Raw genomic sequence first — 19,672 nt, forward strand, 5'->3', positions numbered from 1 at the left:
TAAGTCACATTGTCATTGTCGACTACTTGCTTTGTATGGTGTGACTTTGGAATATAATTGTGTGGCATGGAAAAGTCTTGAGTACCCATTGCCTTGTTGTGCAACACTTGTGTACTTGTTAGACGACTATTATGAGTATATTGCATCGAGCCTTCGGTACTAAGTGTAGGGTCATTTTGGAATTTCCCTTTAACCTTGAGAGGATTATTTGATTCATTATGAAATTCAAGTTGATTTGTTATAGGTTGTGATAGCATCCTAGGAAGCTTAACTCTATTCAAGGACAAGGATGAAGCTTTGGAATCTCAAAGATGCCCTTTAACAATATGTCAAGCTAAAGAGTTGCAAAATAAGGCCATTAGACTTCAAGTGCAAATAAAGAAGCTTTTAATTGTGGAGGACGAGCTCAAGACCAAAGGAGATAAATTATACAAGTTTTATAATTATTTGGTGGCCCAAATTGAAGTCCAAGAGGAGGAAGATTGAGCCCCGAACACGGCCCTTGAAATCTAGCAAAAGGGCACCCAGAAGAGCCCAAAATGAGCTTAAAAGAGGTCCAAATGGGGGTGTTTGAAATGGAGCCCAATTGGAGTCCAAACCAATGGCCCAAACTAGTAGTTTTAAGGCCCAAATCTGCCCCAAAGGGATTTGGCCGCCCCTACCTAACTTTGTGACTTTTCTTATTTCTTAGCAACCACCCTACCTAATTTTGATGACTTTGTTACCCCTTAGCAGCCCCCTACCTAATTATAATGACTTTTTATGCCTTAGTACTCCTATAAATAAGGAGTTCTTCTCATTCATTGTCACACTTCATTATGGATTAAGTATATCATACTTTGAGAGTTCTTTTGAACCTTTGTTACTTGTGCTTTGAGATATATCTTTCAACCTTTACTAGTTCATAGTTCAAGGTAGTAATATTACTTCTCTATTGTGATATCTTTGATTCCTTTGTGGTATTCTTAGAAGGCGATTAATACTAGTTATTAATTGTTGTCTCAAGTTACTCGTAAAGCGGTCAAGATCCGAATCTATTATTTTGATTTGCTTTTAAGTAAAGGCGTTTGATTTCTTCAATAAATCAAGACGTTGTTACTTTGATCTTGTCAAGGCTATAGAACTTGCGTTCTTGGAAGTTCTTGTAATTCTTTCCTTGAATTTTCCCATATCCTTTATTTTCTGCCCTTAAGTGCTAGTTGTTCAATTCCTTATTGTTATTGCTTCCGCATTTACTTTTTAAATTCTTACTCTAGTTTGGATTTCCGACCTTGTCGTTATCAAGTAGTATCAGAGCGGTTCTATCAAGATTTCGTTCTTGATAATTCTGGGGATTTCTTGAATACTAAGAGCAAAAAAAAACAAGTTAAAAAGAAAAAACAAAAAAAAAACGAAAATCAATTTAAAAAAAAAAATTGCTTGCTCTCCAGGAACTTTCTTTTGTATCTAATTTGTTTCCAAAAACTATCAAAGGAGACAAGAAGAGGGGATCCCAGATTTCAAAGATAAGACAAAAATTTAATTTTTCTTACTCTTTCTAATCTAAATATATAATCATTTCCTTTTTGTTCGTGTCTTGTTTCAACCGAGCCTAATAGTTATAGGATTTGGTTCTTCTTTCATTTGTTCCCCAAAAATCTATATTTTACTACTAAGAACTTTATATGAGTTGGGTTTAACCATAAATCTACAAAGTATTTTGTTCAAAGGTTATTGAGGAAAAAAAGGCAAGAGAGGTGAGAGCATTATAGGGAAAAAGCCAAATTTGAGAGATACATATTTCCCTTAATCTATGTCAAGATGTCTCAAACAGGTAGTTACAGTGGAAGGAGCAAAGCTATGACTCAACAACTTGAAAAGTCAAACTTACAGTATACCGAATGGAAGGAAGACAATGGTAAAGTTATTTTACGCCAATCCTCACAATTTAGCAATTTGACAACGTTTACAGACAATATAAAAGGAGGGGGAAAAAGAATTGGAAAAAATGAATCCCTATTGCTATTTTGGCAATTTACAAAAACCTTGACTGATACATAAGCGACAGAATTCTCTATATATACACACATCAGTTGAAGAGGTAAAAAAAATAGCCTACATAATTAACAAGACTGAAAGACTGAGCACTCTATCCTGCGATGCTATCTAGTTGAACTTGCCTTTGGTAGTAAGTCGGGTGTTCGCGCTATAGGCCCCTGCAAAATAGTCTTTTCCTGCATACTAATACTCGCATGAGAGCAGCAGCACGGAAAGTTTAGACCATAATAAGCTGGTACTTCACCGATAAGAATTCCTGGGTACAAGTCAAGTACCAACTTTTTTCTTTTGTATAACCTTTTTCCCAAAATGTAATCCCTCCCCCCACACCCCAACCCCAGAGAACTCCCTATCCAGGGAGTGCATGTTGACATTCCAAGAGAGGAAAAATGAGAGGTTGTCTTGAGTGAAAAGAGTGGGATGTCAAGTGAGGTAAAGAGTGATATTGAAAGAAAGGAAAAGAGAGAAGGTAATGAGATGAACAAAGTTTGTGAGGTAGAGAGAGAAAAGCAAGAGGGACTGAGTGAAAGCAAAGAAAAACTCTTTAGTGAGAGAAAAGAGGCTAAGGTTGAGGAAAACGTTAGTCTTGTGATAAAAGCCAAAGAGAGTGTAAGCAAGAAAAAAGTTTCTTTACTTCCTAACCCATTAACTCTTTCTTGTTTTAGTTATTGTGATTTTGTGCAACCACGTGTTGAAATACCTTTTGAAAGGGGTGGTGAGGCGCAGGAGATGGTAGCAAAAGATCCAATTGGATTCCAACATGAATTTGGCGAAATCTATTCTTGTTGGATGGTGGAAGATAAATGCTTGGTTAAATTCTTTGTTATTGAACCTTTTGACTATTTTCATTCTTATTTACAGTGTTATAACATGGAGTTTCCTAAAAGCATTGCTAAGTTGGAGCCATTGCATAAAAGAATACAAGGTGATAATGTTCCATCGGTAAATAAGTCCAAGTATGTTATGTATAATTGGTTTATTTGCATTCTTGGCCTTTCTAGAAAACCTAAGGTATTTTTGGAGGTAATGAATTATACTCTTATTTCTTATATTGGTGACTTTATAATTTTTGTGGATGATGATGATATTTTGATGCACATCAAGTCATTAACTGTAAGATCTAAGTTAAAGTGCAAGAGTAATTTGCTTCCTTTTGAAATTGTTTATGACATAGATGATTATGTATTCCAACTTGGTGGAAAGAGGCATGAAATTTATGAGAAGAAGCTTGTGAATGAGTTAAATATTTCTTCTTCTCTTATTCAAGTGACTAATGAGTTTTCATGTGATAAATTGCTAGAATGTGATTTTTGTTGTGTGATGGGGAGTCATTCTTCAAGCCATGTTCAATGTGAGCTTGTAAAAGTATTTGTTACTAGTAAAGATGATATGCATGATTGTTGTAACACTTGTGATCAAATACTCTTTCATGTAGAGGAATCCATGAGATTTTTAATTGTAGATAGTTGGCTATATCATGAAAGTATCTTCTTTGATACATGTGGTAGATATACTTATATTAAATGGATGTGTTGTCAATCTTTTATAATTTCTTTGTCATGTATACCTGTGGACTACCTTACCGACAAGATCGAATTGCAAGTTCCATTGCATGGCGCATCTACGAGAGGTTTTTATTGTATTGATCTAGGTAGGCGTAAATTTTGTTGGGATGATGATATCCATATGCTTTATTTACACCTATTAGGATTAATTGGGTTAAATGGACACATGGTCACTATCTTATTTTATTCCTACTAGTTTTTCAGATTAGTGGATGCCATTTACAAGGGCGTGTTTTCTTTTTCTTGCAAGGTCGAAATTCGAGGATGAATTTTCTTCAAGAAGAGGGGAATGATAGCATCCTAGAAAGCTCAACTCTATTCAAGGACAAGGATGAAGCTTTGGAATCTCAAAGATGCCCTTTAACAATATGTCAAGCTAAAGAGTTGCAAAATAAGGCCATTTGACTTCAAGTGCAAATAAAGAAGCTTTTAATTGTGGAGGACGAGCTCAAGACCAAAGGAGATAAATTATACAAGTTTTATAATTATTTGGTGGCCCAAATTGAAGTCCAAGAGGAGGAAGATTGAGCCCCGAACACGGCCCTTGAAATCTAGCAAAAGGGCACCCAGAAGAGCCCAAAATGAGCTTAAAAGAGGTCCAAATGGGGGTGTTTGAAATGGAGCCCAATTGGAGTCCAAACCAATGGCCCAAACTAGTAGTTTTAAGGCCCAAATCTGCCCAAAGGGATTTGGCCGCCCCTACCTAACTTTGTGACTTTTCTTATTTCTTAGCAACCACCCTACCTAATTTTGATGACTTTGTTACCCCTTAGCAGCCCCCTACCTAATTATAATGACTTTTTATGCCTTAGTACTCCTATAAATAAGGAGTTCTTCTCATTTATTGGCACACTTCATTATTGATTAAGTATATCATACTTTGAGAGTTCTTTTGAACCTTTGTTACTTGTGCTTTGAGATTTATCTTTCAACCTTTACTAGTTCATAGTTCAAGGTAGTAAGATTACTTCTCTATTGTGATATCTTTGATTCCTTTGTGGTATTCTTAGAAGGCGATTAATATTAGTTATTAATTTTTGTCTCAAGTTACTCGTAAAGTGGTCAAGATCCGAATCTATTGTTTTGATTTGCTTTTAAGTAAAGGCGTTTGATTTCTTCAATAAATCAAGACGTTGTTACTTTGATCTTGTCAAGGCTATAGAACTTGCGTTCTTGGAAGTTCTTGTAATTCTTTCCTTGAATTTTCCCATATCCTTTATTTTCTGCCCTTAAGTGCTAGTTGTTCAATTCCTTATTGTTATTGCTTCCGCATTTACTTTTCAAATTCTTACTCTAGTTTGGATTCCTGACCTTGTCGTTATCAGGTTGCAATGGCTTGTGATGGTTCTAGCAAAGGAAAAGGAGCGGGGAAGTCCTCTAATACTACTTCCCCTCCTAAGAAGCGCAAGCAAGGTGAGGGGTCATCTCGGCAAGCCAAAGGAAAGCAAATTGCTGAAGGGTCCAGAAATGTACCCTCAGAACCACGATGCAAGTTGAAGTTAGTTCGCGAGGATGCTATCCAATGGTATCACAACTTCAAGCCGTATGGGAGATATGTTTCTGAAATAGGGATCAATGTGACAGCCTTGGACAGGAACTTTCCTGGTGTACTGGTAAGATTGAAGAGTTTTAAGATGGTGAAATTGCTTGAGTGCTCTGGATAGGCCAACTTGAGCATGGTCAAGGAGTTATATGTAAACTGGAACGAGCACAGATACATGTCCTGGGTATGAAGAAAGGATGCGAAACTGGATAGGGAACCTTTATGTAAGTTATTAGGGGTTGACTGTCCCAACCCGAGGATTTTGGCAAAGTTAGTGAAGTGACCGAGCTACACTGCTATATGTCACACTCTTTGTGGCATAGATTCTAATGCCAAGTGGAAAAGGACAAAGATTCATACCCACAATGAGCTTCTCCGAGTTGATTTCAATAAGTCTGCAAAGGTGTGGCAGAATTTTATGCAAGCTAAACTGATCCATGTGTAGTATAACACTAGATGCACCCGCTCTCGGATGTGTTTGATTTATTTCTTGATGACTGGGAGGCCAGTGAATATTGGTGAGATCATATTGGGGGAGATGACTCGCACACGGTTTGGGCAGAAGATAAAGAGGTATTTTTATGGTAATGTGCTGACACAGTATATGCTATCACATGAGGTACCTGAGTACCCTGGATATGATGATATGGTGGAAGCTCTGAAGGGATTGGTGGATATCACTTCATTACTGGATACCACTGCCAAGCTGAGCATGGCTTCTCTGAACGAGCGTGAGAAAAATTTCAACAGATATATCTATGGTTCACTGAACTTGATGATGAGTCGGATGGAAGTGACTGATAAGGAGCGGATGCAGTTGCCGAATGATTTTTCTGGTGCTTCGAAGGAAATATTGAGAATTGCACCTGTCAGTCCCATTCACCCATCGAAAGATGAGAACACCAACAAGGGATCAGATGATGAGGGTGATGTAGATGCTGAGGTCATGAGGCCAATGGCTTTGATACACCTTGGTGCAGATGATGATGAGCCCGGAGCTTTGGTTGGTGGGCGTTTTGATGATGATGGTTCAGAATATGACACAGATGGGTCCGATTAGCAGGGAGTTTTTCCCTCTACCTTACCTTTGTTTTGATTTCTTTTATGTATCGGGGACTATGCATGTCATAAGTGTGGGGGTGGGGGAATTACTTTCTGAGTGTAATTATATAAAAATAAATTCATTATTATTTTTTCTCTTAACTCGTAGATAGTAGTAGTTAGCATAGAATAGTAGACAAATATTTAAAGAAATTGAGAAACAAATTTATAGAAAATTAGAAAAAAATTAGAAAAAGCTCAGACTTTTCCCGACGATGGATCTCTTGGACAACTTTCTTGAGGGATTAAGGTCCGATTAAAAATATAAAAATATTTTATTTTATTTTTTTATTAGGATAGTTAGGTAATAATTCCCTTCGTTTTTCTTTGGACGCCGATTATTGTTCCAAGGGTGTAGATTGAACCGGGTATTTTGGTTTTATCTTTTTAGGAGTAGGATAGGAAGAAAACTGAGCTGCTGTAGATATTTGCTGACATGTTTGGTGCTGGTACATTAGGATACTGCATGCGCTCTATCTTACTATTGTATTTGATTTGAAATATGATGCCTAAGTGAAATAAATAGCCAATGTTGTGATGCCTTTTTCTCAGTTGCTTGACTTGTATGTCATCTAGTGCATTGTTGATTAAAATTCTCAACTATATGTGCTTGCTTGACTTGAGAGTTAAACAGAACCATCTTGATTGAGTCATGTGCAATATGTGTGTGAGGATTCATGATATTCTTTGCTATCCTGTGTAGTCTAGAACCTGCCATGTGTGTTAATCGAAGCGGAATATTTAAATTGTGCTAGTCTTGGAGATGGCATAGGCAGTTCTTTGCTTGATCATAGATGTGCTTGTCAGTTACAAATAAAACTTTTCTGTTCTTAGATGCTTTGAGCCTGTAGACCTTTTTCTTGTTACCTACATTATAATCTGTATCCCTGTTTTTGTTCTTAACTTAAGCTCGTTGAACCTTTACCTCCGAAGTCACTTAGTCGCTAAAAGAAGTAAGGTGAGATTTTTGGAAGTAGCTTTCGAGTGGAACCATGGAAGGGCCCACAAGGTGCACTAAAGTTATAAAAAGGCCACTAGCCGATGAACCTTAATGTAATGAATGTTTGTAGAAAAAAAAGAAGAAAAAAAATAAAAGAAAAAAATACAAGGAAGGAAATACAAATAATGTTGATATTCAAAAAGAAATAAACAAACCTCCTAACCTTGCTAATTCTTGCTTGTGGGGTTGTAGAAGTGCTTAATTGAAAAAAGGACTATGTCGTGTATGGTTTGTGGCAAAGTGAATTGGTTGAGAAGCAGATGTTCTCGATTTTTGAGTGTAGTGTATTAAAGTACTTAGGAGGGTTAGTCACTACTCCTAAATGTATCCTACCCTCCCCTTAGCCTACATTACAACCCGGAAAGACCTAATTGATCTTAGACGTGGCTAGCTTAGATTAGTAGAGATGTACACTATATGCAAGCTTGTGGTACGACCGCAAGATGTACATTAATTTCTTTGCGAGAGTGAGCGATTTTTGTTTAATTGTGTGATGTCCTTAACTTATGTTCAAAGTTATACTTGAATGTGTGGACTATATCTATATTTACTCTCTTGTTTGTTGTTGAGGGAACATAATCTCTTGACAGAGTTGTAATGTTGTTAACTTCTCTAGTTGGGTGAGTGCGCAATTGAGGGTGCTTAGCGGTAACAAGTCGGCTCTTGAGGTAGGGTGGTTATGCGTAGGTTGTATGAATTGGTTGAATTGAAATGCTTATACTTGGGCATGTTTAAAACGGGAAGAATGTGAATTCGTATGTGTCACGCCCCAAACTCGGGGAGCGCGACTGGCGCTCAACCGAGTAAACCCGGCCGAGCAAGCCTGTTAAATTTCCTTCTACCCGAACTCATCCATGAATAAAGAGGAGATGTACTCCATTAATCAAACACTGAAAATATTTTATTAACAACTCCCATTCATTCAATTAGCAACTTCGTTCATAATTTCCAAAGTATTACAAGTTTATATTCACAAGATTTTTTTATTCAAGGCACGGTGGCCATATTTGATATTCCACACTTTCATTTCTTCCCTCTCATGATCATCATCATAAATATCCACATATATATAATATTCCGGAAATCACAACTTTAAGTTCATTAGAAACGAATAATTTAAGAACAATAGATTTCTTTCCGAGAAATAGAGTAAAATGATTGGCAATTAATGCGCAAGTTAAAATCATCAGCAAATAACACACCATTTATTCTTGACACATATTTTTTCCACAAAGGGCAATACACAATTTTCACTCACGAATATGTAATAACGTAAAACACATTGAAAATACTCACAAATCACAACATCTGTTAAAATAGCCACATATGAGCATGACTTGAGTTTATAAGCTTTTAGGCAATTCTATTTTCGAAGTCAATTCAGAATAGTTGAATCAAGGCTCATTTCATAACCTTTCTCACATTATTTCATTTCATTGGCTCCGTTGGCCACAAGTATAACTTTCACTTATATCAATCATCGCATTTCATACTTCTTTCACATCTTTTAATTCCATTGGCACCATTGGCTATAAGTATAACTTTCACTTATATCAATCATCGTATTTCATACTTCTTTCACATCTTTTAATTCCATTGGCACCATTGGCCGCAAGTATAACTTTCACTTATATCAATCATCACATTTCATACTTCTTTCATATCTTTATAGGTTATCAACAGTAAGACATTTCCAATCAAGGCTTTAGGTACACACATGAGCAATTAAGAGTCTTAATCATATTGAGTTTTCTCACACAATTTAGAATAATAACCTTCATTTGATACACAACTCAAATACATAGCATTTTAATACACATATCATTCTTGAACACATTCCCAAAGGATAACATAATGTGTTAGGAACATTCAAAATACGTTTTGAATACTTAATTCTCGACACTTTGCTTATTCGGGGCAATCGAATTTATTGGGAACAACTCGAAACTTAGAATAAGGAACTTGGGACAATTATACTTGAAACTTATGAGAACATCATTGAATTCAATTCTAAGAGAGTAGTTTAGCCAGCATACCTTAAATTCATCCCTTAATGATACTACAACAATCCACTATACTAAGCCACTTTAATCTATAATAACAACATCCAATGGGACGAATATTAGTAACAAATTCCATAATTTAGACCATTTAGTCATTTTATCAAACACCTAGTGGGCATGAATATCTACACCTCTTAACCATAGCATTAGCTCATCCAACTACTATCATTTACCAACAATATTTCCCACCATCATTCTTAAACAATTCATAACTTTCAATATCACATAAATAACCATCCATACACACCCAACCAACAAATTTCCATCAAATAATAACCTTTCAATCTCTACAATGGTTATGTATTTAAATTGGGAACTTATGGCTTCCAATCACCATACCATGAGTTCCTATACTTAATTCATAATCATATTCCCATAAGATATCTATACATATAAGTCTAAGGATGTGGGATTACCTTTTGGGAGAAATCTTGCAAAACCCTCCTTTGAGTTCTTGAAGAAATTTCTTGAAGATCTATGTATTTTGCGGGTAGATATCATCAATACTAGTGTATAAATGATGGAATTTCACACCAAGATAATGGGGATTTCTTACCTTGAAGATGGGAGGAGTTGGTGGTCTTGAGAGAATGGAGAAGAGCTCCAAAATTTGTCCAAACGAAATGGGGGAAATGAACCCCGAATTGGCTTAAAAAGAGCTGGACCTGGGGCGCGTCTACTCTAGCGAAGTGTGCCTCACTTCACTATCCACTGCATGCAAGGGAAGACAAGATCTGCATCTGGTTTGGCGAAGCGACTTTGCTTTGCTGTCCGCCAAATTAACTGGGTGATCTAACATTGGTAATTTGACCATAACTTCTTGTAGAAATGTCCAAATGACGAACGGTTTGAAGCATTAGAAACTAGACTCAAAGATCTAATTTTATAGGTCATACATCACATAATCCCTTATATACATGTATATATGATCGTCCAAAGTTAGGTCTTGTGCGTACTCATTTGGAACTTTTAGACTATCATGTAATTTCCAACTTGACTTGGACTTTGAGCTCTTCTTGGACCCCACAACACTTATAATATGCCTCGTACACTTATTATCATATCCAATTGATATCCATTATATTCATAGTCCTCGTTTGCACACAAAATAATATAATTATCACACATCAACTTTCTTACTAGCACTTAAGTACTTCGAAATATTTTTTTTCGGGATGTTACAGTATGCTCATGCTTGATTGCCGGTATCGACCATAGTCAAAGGTAGAGTGTATGATTGAAAATTGATTTGCTCCTCCATAGTTGATGTGTATGTTGTTGGGGTATAGTTGAGAGTTGGGCGAGCAAGAGTCTAAGCGAGGGGTTTTGATATTCTGCTTAAAGTATGTATATTTATATGCATATCGCCTCCCATTTCACTCATATTTTGTGGAAATTGGATGTGTAATTGTAAGGCCCTATAAAATTTCGCCAAGGAATTTAAGGTGTCGTTGTGCCGAGGTAGGCCTACATGTTTGAGAACTGTAGAAATTCTTTGCGGCGACCGATACAGACTTTTTGGGTTGAAGAATGCAATGAGGAGTAGATGGAAATTTTTGGATAAAGAAGGCGATTTTGTGGTCAGTTTCGCGACCGCAGAACCACTCCACGAGCCGCATACCCGTCGCAGAGTTGAGCAGAAAAATGGTTGAATTTTGAAGGTCGTTTTGTGGTCCATTGTGCGATGGAATATCCATTTCATGGTCCGTATTTTCCATCGCAGATTTGGCTTGAAGAATTTTGTTTGATGATTTTGCGGCCGCATAAGTGGTATGCTGACCGCAGACCTGTCCAGACCATTCTAATTTTTGGGCATCACTTTCATGGTCCATTTTGCGGACTGCATATCTGTTATGCGGTCCATTCTGTGACCGCATACCTGAGTTCAGAGGGTCTATTTTTCCTATTTTATAACCCGGCCCTTTTTTAATAAATAGCCTTTGGGGCTTATTTTGGAACGATTGTCTGATGATTTTAGAGAAAGGTAAGATCATTTTAGAGAGAGAATGAGGAAACCTAGAATTCTAATCATCCAATCATGCACCAACCTTCAAGAATCAAGGAAGTCAATCACTAGATTATCATCTATCCGTGTAAGTCCTACTCCTAAGCTTTCATGCAAAAGGTTATGAGTTCTAGTGTATTGTGGGGTTGGAAATAGACCATACATGTGAAAATAGGTTGTAGAATGTGGGATTAATGAACCATTTTGGTTAGTTTCTTGTTGAAATTGATCGAGGGAGGAAGGGATTACCATTGTAGAGCTTTATAGTTTATTTTGCATACTAGGTGTTTGACAAAATTCCTAAGAGAGTTACACCATGGGAATCCTTCTAATTATTATCCGATTTTTTGCTATCTTCCTATAGATTGTTATTGTTAGAAGTGTTGGGACGTTGTAGTAACTTAAGAAAAGCTCAACCAAGGTATATTGGCTAAACTCCTCTTTTAGAATTGAACCCCACAATAGCCTTGTAAGTCCCGTGTTGCTCATTATAAATTGATTATTCCGAATAAGCCTTGTGTCAAAAGATATATGCGTTCAATTTGTATTCCAAACGTTCTTGTTATGTTGAGTAACTATTTGAGAAGGTGATTAAGCATGGGCTGTGTGTTAATATGTTATGACCTTATTTCTCATAAAACACCTGCAATAGTAAAGCCAAAAATAGAAAGATGTCATGAATTCTTAAGAACTTACAGAAAAACTGTCACATACTTATCGTACATAAACAACAAACTCACTATGTATTTCCAATGTGATCGAAGTAATCTCCACTCTGTAGGAAAGGCCCTACCATGGTCAATATTATAATACGTATAAAAAGCCCTTTCAATTAACCATTTACCATAACTTCTAAGGTCATCAATGGAATAAGTACTCCAGACAAACAGGAATAAATATTACTCAGATCTCTATTTATCATAATCCATAGCGAGTCACTAAGCACAAAGAGACAGTAAGAATACAAAAGTTCGGAGGGACTACATGATCAGCAAGAGCTATGCCATTTATAACTGCAGCTTTTACGCTTGAGCCATGTATCCAATCACCACATATACTAACTATTCCACGAGGATCAAACTAACGAGAGAACAAATGTATAATATCTACATCTTGCAAACAAAATTGTAGCATCAAATTAGTTATCTTATTACTGTTTTGTTAAGACAAATTACAAAAAAGTAGTAGCAGTATACATAATAAAAACTAAGGATTGTCTACAAGGCATTCTTCCAACTAAATATACCAATAATTGAAGATATCACACCCCAAAGACTTCTGAGATCAAAATTCTCAGAAAGTAATATTTTTCTTCAAATTCACTGAGATATAGTTTATTAACCAACCAAAACCTAATTATCAAGTACCAACAATTCTCAATTCTCGTAGTAAGCCCATCAAATCCAGTTGAAATTATAATATTATAATTGAATATATCAATATCTTTTCAAATTAATCATTTTACTATTTTTCACACCTAACAATTTTTTTTATAGTTTGGTCAAAACTAATCAAATTACACAATCCTTAAACAAATAAACCAATAAAACAACATAATTTAAAAAGATAAAACGAAGGAGAGAAATTAAGAGAGAAGAATAGGAATCGAGACCTCTGTACCCTAAGTCCCAGTGACGAGGGAAGTTCCTATCTTATAAAGAGATCACTACTTTATCTACTCTGCTCCTGAGGCATTGGCCAGTTTCCATCAGTGTGCTTGAGGTGGAAGACACCAGGGGAGTTGGGGAAGCGATAGGATCAAAAAACGTCAAGGATTTGGGTCTTCATTGTTTACCAGACGTGATGTCTAATTGGGGTTTGTGGCTTAGTCATAGATGGAGATGAGCAACGAGGGAAGCTTAGTAGAGGCGGAGAAAGTTCCTTGCCGGAGCCCGGAGGTGTGACCTCGTTGGATTAAGCATTGGCAAAGATGGAGACGATTTCTTAGGGTTTGTGGCTTACTGCTTTTCGAAGCTAAGATATTTAAGATCTTTTTAGGATAATAAAAAAGTTGTGGGTTTAGCATTGAAAACCCAAAAATAAGGAGAAGTAAAACCGATGCAGTAAATTCTTTTTCCGAGAGAACCATTTCAATAGAGATATCTATTGCAATGGTTATGACAGTCATTGCAAGAGAGACGTCTATGGCAACCATTATTAAGCTGATGTAACGGCTTAGTTATAGAAGTGTCCCAATAGGACCGAGATGCTAATGTAACAGTTAAAATCGTTGCAGCAAGAGGTCTATGGCAACGCTTATATAACCGTTGCTAAAAAGTCATTGCCATAGGCATAATTTATGGTAGTGATGGTTATGGTCATTTTCTTTGCGTGATTGTTGTTCTTATACACGTGTTTGGTGAGTATGAGAAGTTGGGCAATGGGTAATCCATGTGGACCGATGTTTGGAATTGGTCACGCATCGCAACAGAGTTATGTTGGGATATGATCCCTGTCTTTATTTCGTGTGTTTTGGTTCTCCTATGTGTGATGGGTTCATAGCATTGCGCTTTGTGGTGATATCTATTGAGCTTGCGGGACAGTTCTCTCATTTGATTTTCTTCTATTATTAGGTACATTCGAGTTGTTGCTTGCACGGATTGCACGGTATGTGGCTCGAGGTTATAGTGGTGTGGCGTGTCGATCGAGAAACTTGTATTGGGTGAGATGAGATTATTGGACCTGGAATGAGTGCTATCGGATTTGATTAATGTATGTTGGGAAGAATAACGTCATCAATCAGCTCATAATTTGGAAGTGGCTCTTATCGGGCGTGAAAGCTCCATGACTTGTTGATGTGGTGGGTAGTTATGAGTTTTTGCATGTATCTTTAATTATTGGCAGTGTACAAAGGTTTAGAACAAGGTTTTATTTTATATGAGGTTTGTTACCAGTACCCGGTTTGTTATTGAGCATCTATTATGGTCGGAGGTTATTGCTATGAGTAATTGAGTTATTTGGTATATCATGTGATTATATCTTGGGATATGGTTATGATTTGATATAACTTGTTTAGATTATACGCACTGTGTAGATGCGAGAATTGTGTCTTATACGGAGCTCCAGGTGTTGGAGATTGCAATCTAAAAATTATGGACTAAGGTGGAAGTAAGAATCTTTAGCTAGGTCGTGTTTTCAGGCTTATATGGATTGGGGTGACATGGGATCACCCATGGGTATGTGCATGGAGAGTTTATATAGTGATTTGATAGCTTAGGAATGACTTTTGGCACGTTCGTGGACAAACGTATGTTTAAGTGGGGTAGAATGTAACGACCCGACCGGTCATTTTGAGCATTTATATTCAGCTCGGTGGTTTCTGGTCATGAGTATTTTCATATGGTGTATTATAACTTGTGTGTATTGTCGGTTTTTATTTTCGAGTGGCTCGGGATTGATTTGGGAGAATGATTCTCAACTAGGGAGCTTTCAGTTGGAAGAGTTGCCTGAGTTTGACTTTCGTGTATTTGATATCGGATCGAAGTTTATTTAGTACTGTTAGGTCTAGATGGTGATTTTGGACTTGGTCGTATGACCGGATTTGCATTTAGATATTTCTAGAAGGTTTTGGGCTCTAATTGGCGAAAGTTGAAAATTTGAAGGTTTGGAAGTTCATAAGTTTGACCGGGAGTCAACTTTGATGTATCAGATTTGGATTGTTGTTCCGGGAGTTGGAATAGGTTCATTATGTCATTTGAAAATTATGTGCAAAAGTTTAGTTGATTCCGAGTTGTTTGGACGTGTTCAGCGTAATTTGGAATTTGGAAATTTGAAATAGTTCATTAAGCTTGAATCGAGGTGCGATTCATAGTTTTGATGTTATTATGTGTGATTTGAGGCCTCGAGTAGGTCTGTATTATGTTTTGGGACTTATTGGTATGCTCGAACGGGGTCCCGAGGGCCTCAGGTGTGTTTTAGATTATTTTAATCATGATGGGTAGTTCTGGTTCTTCGCACCCGCACAGATTTGATCGCAGGTGCTGATCTACTTATGCAAGGTAAGGCTCGCTTCTGCGAAGAGGAGGTGCCCATGATAGTTTTGCTTCTGCGGAATATTGGCCGCAGGTGCGAAGTCGCACCTGCAGTTAGAGGTGCGCACCTACAGAGTTTGACCAGGCTGAAGATTTGCGCTTCTGCGCTTGAGGAATCACACCAGTGGAGCCGCAGATGCGGCTGGCTGGTCGCAGATACAGTGGCCGACCTGTTAAGGCATTCTTGCAGATGCGAGATGGGGACCACAGAAGCAATGTTGCAGATGCGACTGTTTGTCTGCAAATGCGGATTCGCTGGCAGCTTGATTTATATATCGAGGGTTTTATTCATTTTACTATATTTTGAGTTTGGGAGCTCGGATTTGGGCGATTATTTAGACAATTTTCACAATTTGGATTGGGGTAATTATTTTTTGACTCGGATTTGATTATTTTACATGATTCCATCGTTGATTTTTGCATTTGATTGATGAATCTAAAAGAGAAATTGGGGATTTTTTGTCTAAAATTTTGTAAGGTGAATAATTAGGTTTTGAACATCAATTCAAAGTCGGATTTGGATGAAATTACTATGATTGGATTCGTATTCAAATAGGTTGACGGGATTTGTAAGTTTTGTCAGATTTCGGGGTGCGTGACCGGGTTGACCTTTTGGTTGACTTTGAGTATTTGATTAAATAATCGACCTTTATCATTTGAGTTTGTTTCCTATGACATTATTTGATATTTTTGAGTTGCTTATGCTAGTTTCGAGCCATTTAGAGGTTGATTCACGCGGGATGGTATTTCTAGAGTATTGTTTTGGCTTGCTCGGTATAGGTTTGGGTTGTTCTAGGTAAGTAACATATCTAAACTTGGGTTTGAGGGTACGTTTCCCTGAGAACTATGATATTTGAGATGTGTTAGGGGTGACGCACGTGCTAGGTGACTGGTGTGTGTACGTGCACCAGTGTATCATGATCCGTGCAGTTCTTAGGCTATTATATGCTTTGTCTTGCTATCATGCTTCTCTGATATCATGCTTTCTCCATTTGTTTGACTACGTGAGTTATTATTCATGTTAGAAATCATGTCTAGGCTATCTGTTTAATTGTTTGAGACATGATAGGGCAATTTTTTCCATGTTGAGCTATTTGCCTTAGCCGTAGTCATGCTATTTAGTCATTATAGTTAAATCCGCATGTTGTATCTCTGTGTCTGTGCACTTTTGATATGCTATCTCACATCTACCGGTGTCCTTGTACGTGGCACGAGTTTAACCTGAATTTGTGGCACATTGTGATATTCCGTGTTGTATAATTGGATTATCTTTCTGTGAGATGTTGGAATATGGAGACTTGAGCGGATTAATGACTGATGTAGGCCATAGAGCCGTGGTTATTAATAGTGAGGAGACACTTGCGTCGAGGCCACGTATTGGGTTGAGTGTTATTGATATTGAGGTGACGCCTACGCTAATCCCCATATTAGGCTTAGTGGTATTTTTTAGGGGCGACGCGTGCACCAGGTTCCATGATGGGCTATGTGATATTGATTATTGATTAGAGCTTGGGAAAGGATCTGCCCCTCCGGAGTTTGGTATTCATAGTGAGCGCGGGCACAGAGATATATATGTGCTTTGGTGAGGGGCATTTGTGTCAGGCACCCATACAGTGCTGAGTGTTATTATATATGTGATGATGGTGAGGGGCATGTGTGCTAGGCACCGTGAGCATACTGTGTGAGCATACTTGATGGCTTCGCTTTGATGTTATTGACTTGACATGTAGGCATAGAGATGTATTTTCCTCATGCTAATTTGTGACTTGACATGTATATGTGATATGTAGGCACATAAATGTACTTTCCTCATACTAGATGGTAAATGAAATGCCTTATCTGTTGTTGAAAGTTTGGAAAATCATTGTTCCTTGTTAAACTCATGCTTTAGAAATTTTAGAGAATGATTTGGGCTATAACTGTTACACTTATGAAGCATATCTGATTTTTCCATATTTGTGAACGAGTCGAACATGATATCTCTCTTGTTGTTTCATTTTTACTATCATTATTATATCATGTGTCATCATTTATTATTGGTGTTGGAAATTGACCTTCTTTCGAGCTCGTCACTGCTTTCAGCCCGAGGTTACATTTATTACTTATTGAGTGCGTGAGGTCGGTTGTACTCATACTATATTTCTGCACCTTGCGTGTAGATCTTGAAGCTGAGTTGATGTGGATGACAGGAGCTGGAATTAAAGATATACCTGCTTTTCGGATATAAGTTTTAGTGGCTCATGACTTGTACAATTGCATAAAATCGATGGGCCGCGACGGGCACCCGGTGCCTTACTCAATTGAGTACCAACGTAATGTATCTTTCTTATTGCATCATCATATACACATGACATGCGGGTCTAATAGGCCAACATGATCATTAATAATCTCAAAACATAGGCTGACAAGGCCGTACAATCTTTCATATACATGACATCTGTCTACAAGCCTCTAAGGATACATAATTTTTATAAAGGTCGGGACAGAGCCCCGCCATACCAAATAATACACATCTAAATCATACTGACCAAACAAGCAACTCCGGAGCAAATGGAGTGCACCAACATCTTCCGCTGAGCTGATCGCCTACTTGGAGGACTCTCGACCTGTCTATCGAGACCTGCGGGCATGAAACGCAGCGTCCCCAGGCAAAAGAGACGTCAGTACAAATAATGTACCGAGTATGTAAGGAATAAAACCCAGTAAATAATAGACATGAGAGAAACATGGAGTAAAAAACTCGACATGTACGTCTGCATAGCTCTGTGAATCATTTTATTTTTTATAATATCATGCATATGTGTATAAATGTCATACCATGCATAGGTATATGCATTCATAACATCATCAAGCCTCTAAGGGCATACCATCATATCATTTCGGCCACTATGGGCAAATTATCAACGTATACCAACTGATCAGGTGGTGGTGCGTATCTAACGCCATAACCTTTTTCCATATCCCATATAATCTAATATACGCGTATATAACGCCATCTGGTCATGGGTTAATGTACATGTATAAATGCATGAAATGCATAAGAAATACATTAATAAGATTTTCTCAGAATGTCATAAAAATAATATGCCTGTCGGATAAATTTTATCAAATAGGTATTTTTCTGAGACCCATGAATCAGAAGATATAATAATAATTCACATGGGGAATCAAGAGTATAGACACCCCTAATATTTCTATGAATAGAGTAATTTATGGAAATTGTGCATTTGCTCGTTTCGTTCGTGTCGTATAGATCATGCCAAAAGAAAGAAGGGATAACCTTAACATACCTGGGTCGATTCTCTTGACAACCCCTCTAACACACGTTAATTGCAATAAAACACGTGACGGCATGATTGGAGTAAGGAAAAATCCGCATGATATTCTTGAGAAAGATTGCACCGTACTTTCTTATAATTACAAAATCTCACGTTACTTAAGATGCTATGAAATCTTGTGGAATTTCCATGAAATCATATTGAATTTGTTGAAAATGCTAAACTTCCCCACGTTACCAGGTTAGAGAAGTCTTATTTTTGAGTTGAAGTTTTGAAGACTAACGTTATTGATGAAAGACTTCTTAAGTCTTAAGATGCCTTATGATATGGCCCCACTTTAGGAATAATTTTGCCACCAAATTCCTTAAGGTGACACCTATCTTAAATGACTAATGAGTCATTAATTAGGATAGAAGGGGGCTGCCACGTTTTGCACTTTGAACTTATCCAAAGACCTTAGTCTTTACCCAAAGACTTTAATTAATCCACCACTAATTATTAATTAACTAGGAATATCTCATTACTCAATAATTAACCAATTACCCATATAACTAAGAATTATCTCCACTTACTTAAAATACTACTCACTTTTAACATACCTTATATACCTTACTATCATGGTCACGTGGTACCTTGTATGGCACTAGTCCATAAATACTGAGTATTTTAGCTCGGGCCGTATTTTATCCCAACATGTCAAACTTTGACGAAAATTCATTTTCTTTGACTTGCTTCCCCTCTCACCTTCACGAATTTACTCATCACTTGTTTGAAATAGCATACTGCTTATAATCTCAAAATAATCTCATTCCCTAACTTACGTCGATTAACTTATGACGAAACCTTAACATAAGAAAATGCATAATTTAACATCTCATTTGCGAGCTTATATCAATTTACTTATGGCGTACTTCCATGTACAAAAACATAGGGTATAACATCATTTCCCCCTTGGAACATTTGTCCTCAAATGTTGACTGATACACTTATCATTCTCATAACCCATAGCTCTTGCGAATACTTTAATACTCTTCTTGCCATTTAGGCAA

The 19,672-nt window shown here is 37.2% G+C and overlaps 1 protein-coding gene across 1 annotated transcript; it reads left to right on the plus strand.

The window, feature by feature from the left end:
* Positions 1-284: 284 nt before the first annotated feature.
* LOC138896540 (uncharacterized) lies at positions 285-4,277 on the plus strand. Its single transcript, XM_070181757.1, has 2 exons — positions 285-3,688; positions 3,853-4,277. Exons 1-2 carry the CDS (start codon positions 2,458-2,460, stop codon positions 4,005-4,007), a joined length of 1,386 nt encoding a protein of 461 aa, XP_070037858.1. The 5' UTR covers positions 285-2,457; the 3' UTR covers positions 4,008-4,277.
* Positions 4,278-19,672: the final 15,395 nt, after the last annotated feature.

This window comes from Nicotiana tomentosiformis, chromosome 7 (genome assembly GCF_000390325.3).
Source record: "Nicotiana tomentosiformis chromosome 7, ASM39032v3, whole genome shotgun sequence".
NCBI classification, from domain to species: Eukaryota; Viridiplantae; Streptophyta; class Magnoliopsida; order Solanales; family Solanaceae; genus Nicotiana; species Nicotiana tomentosiformis.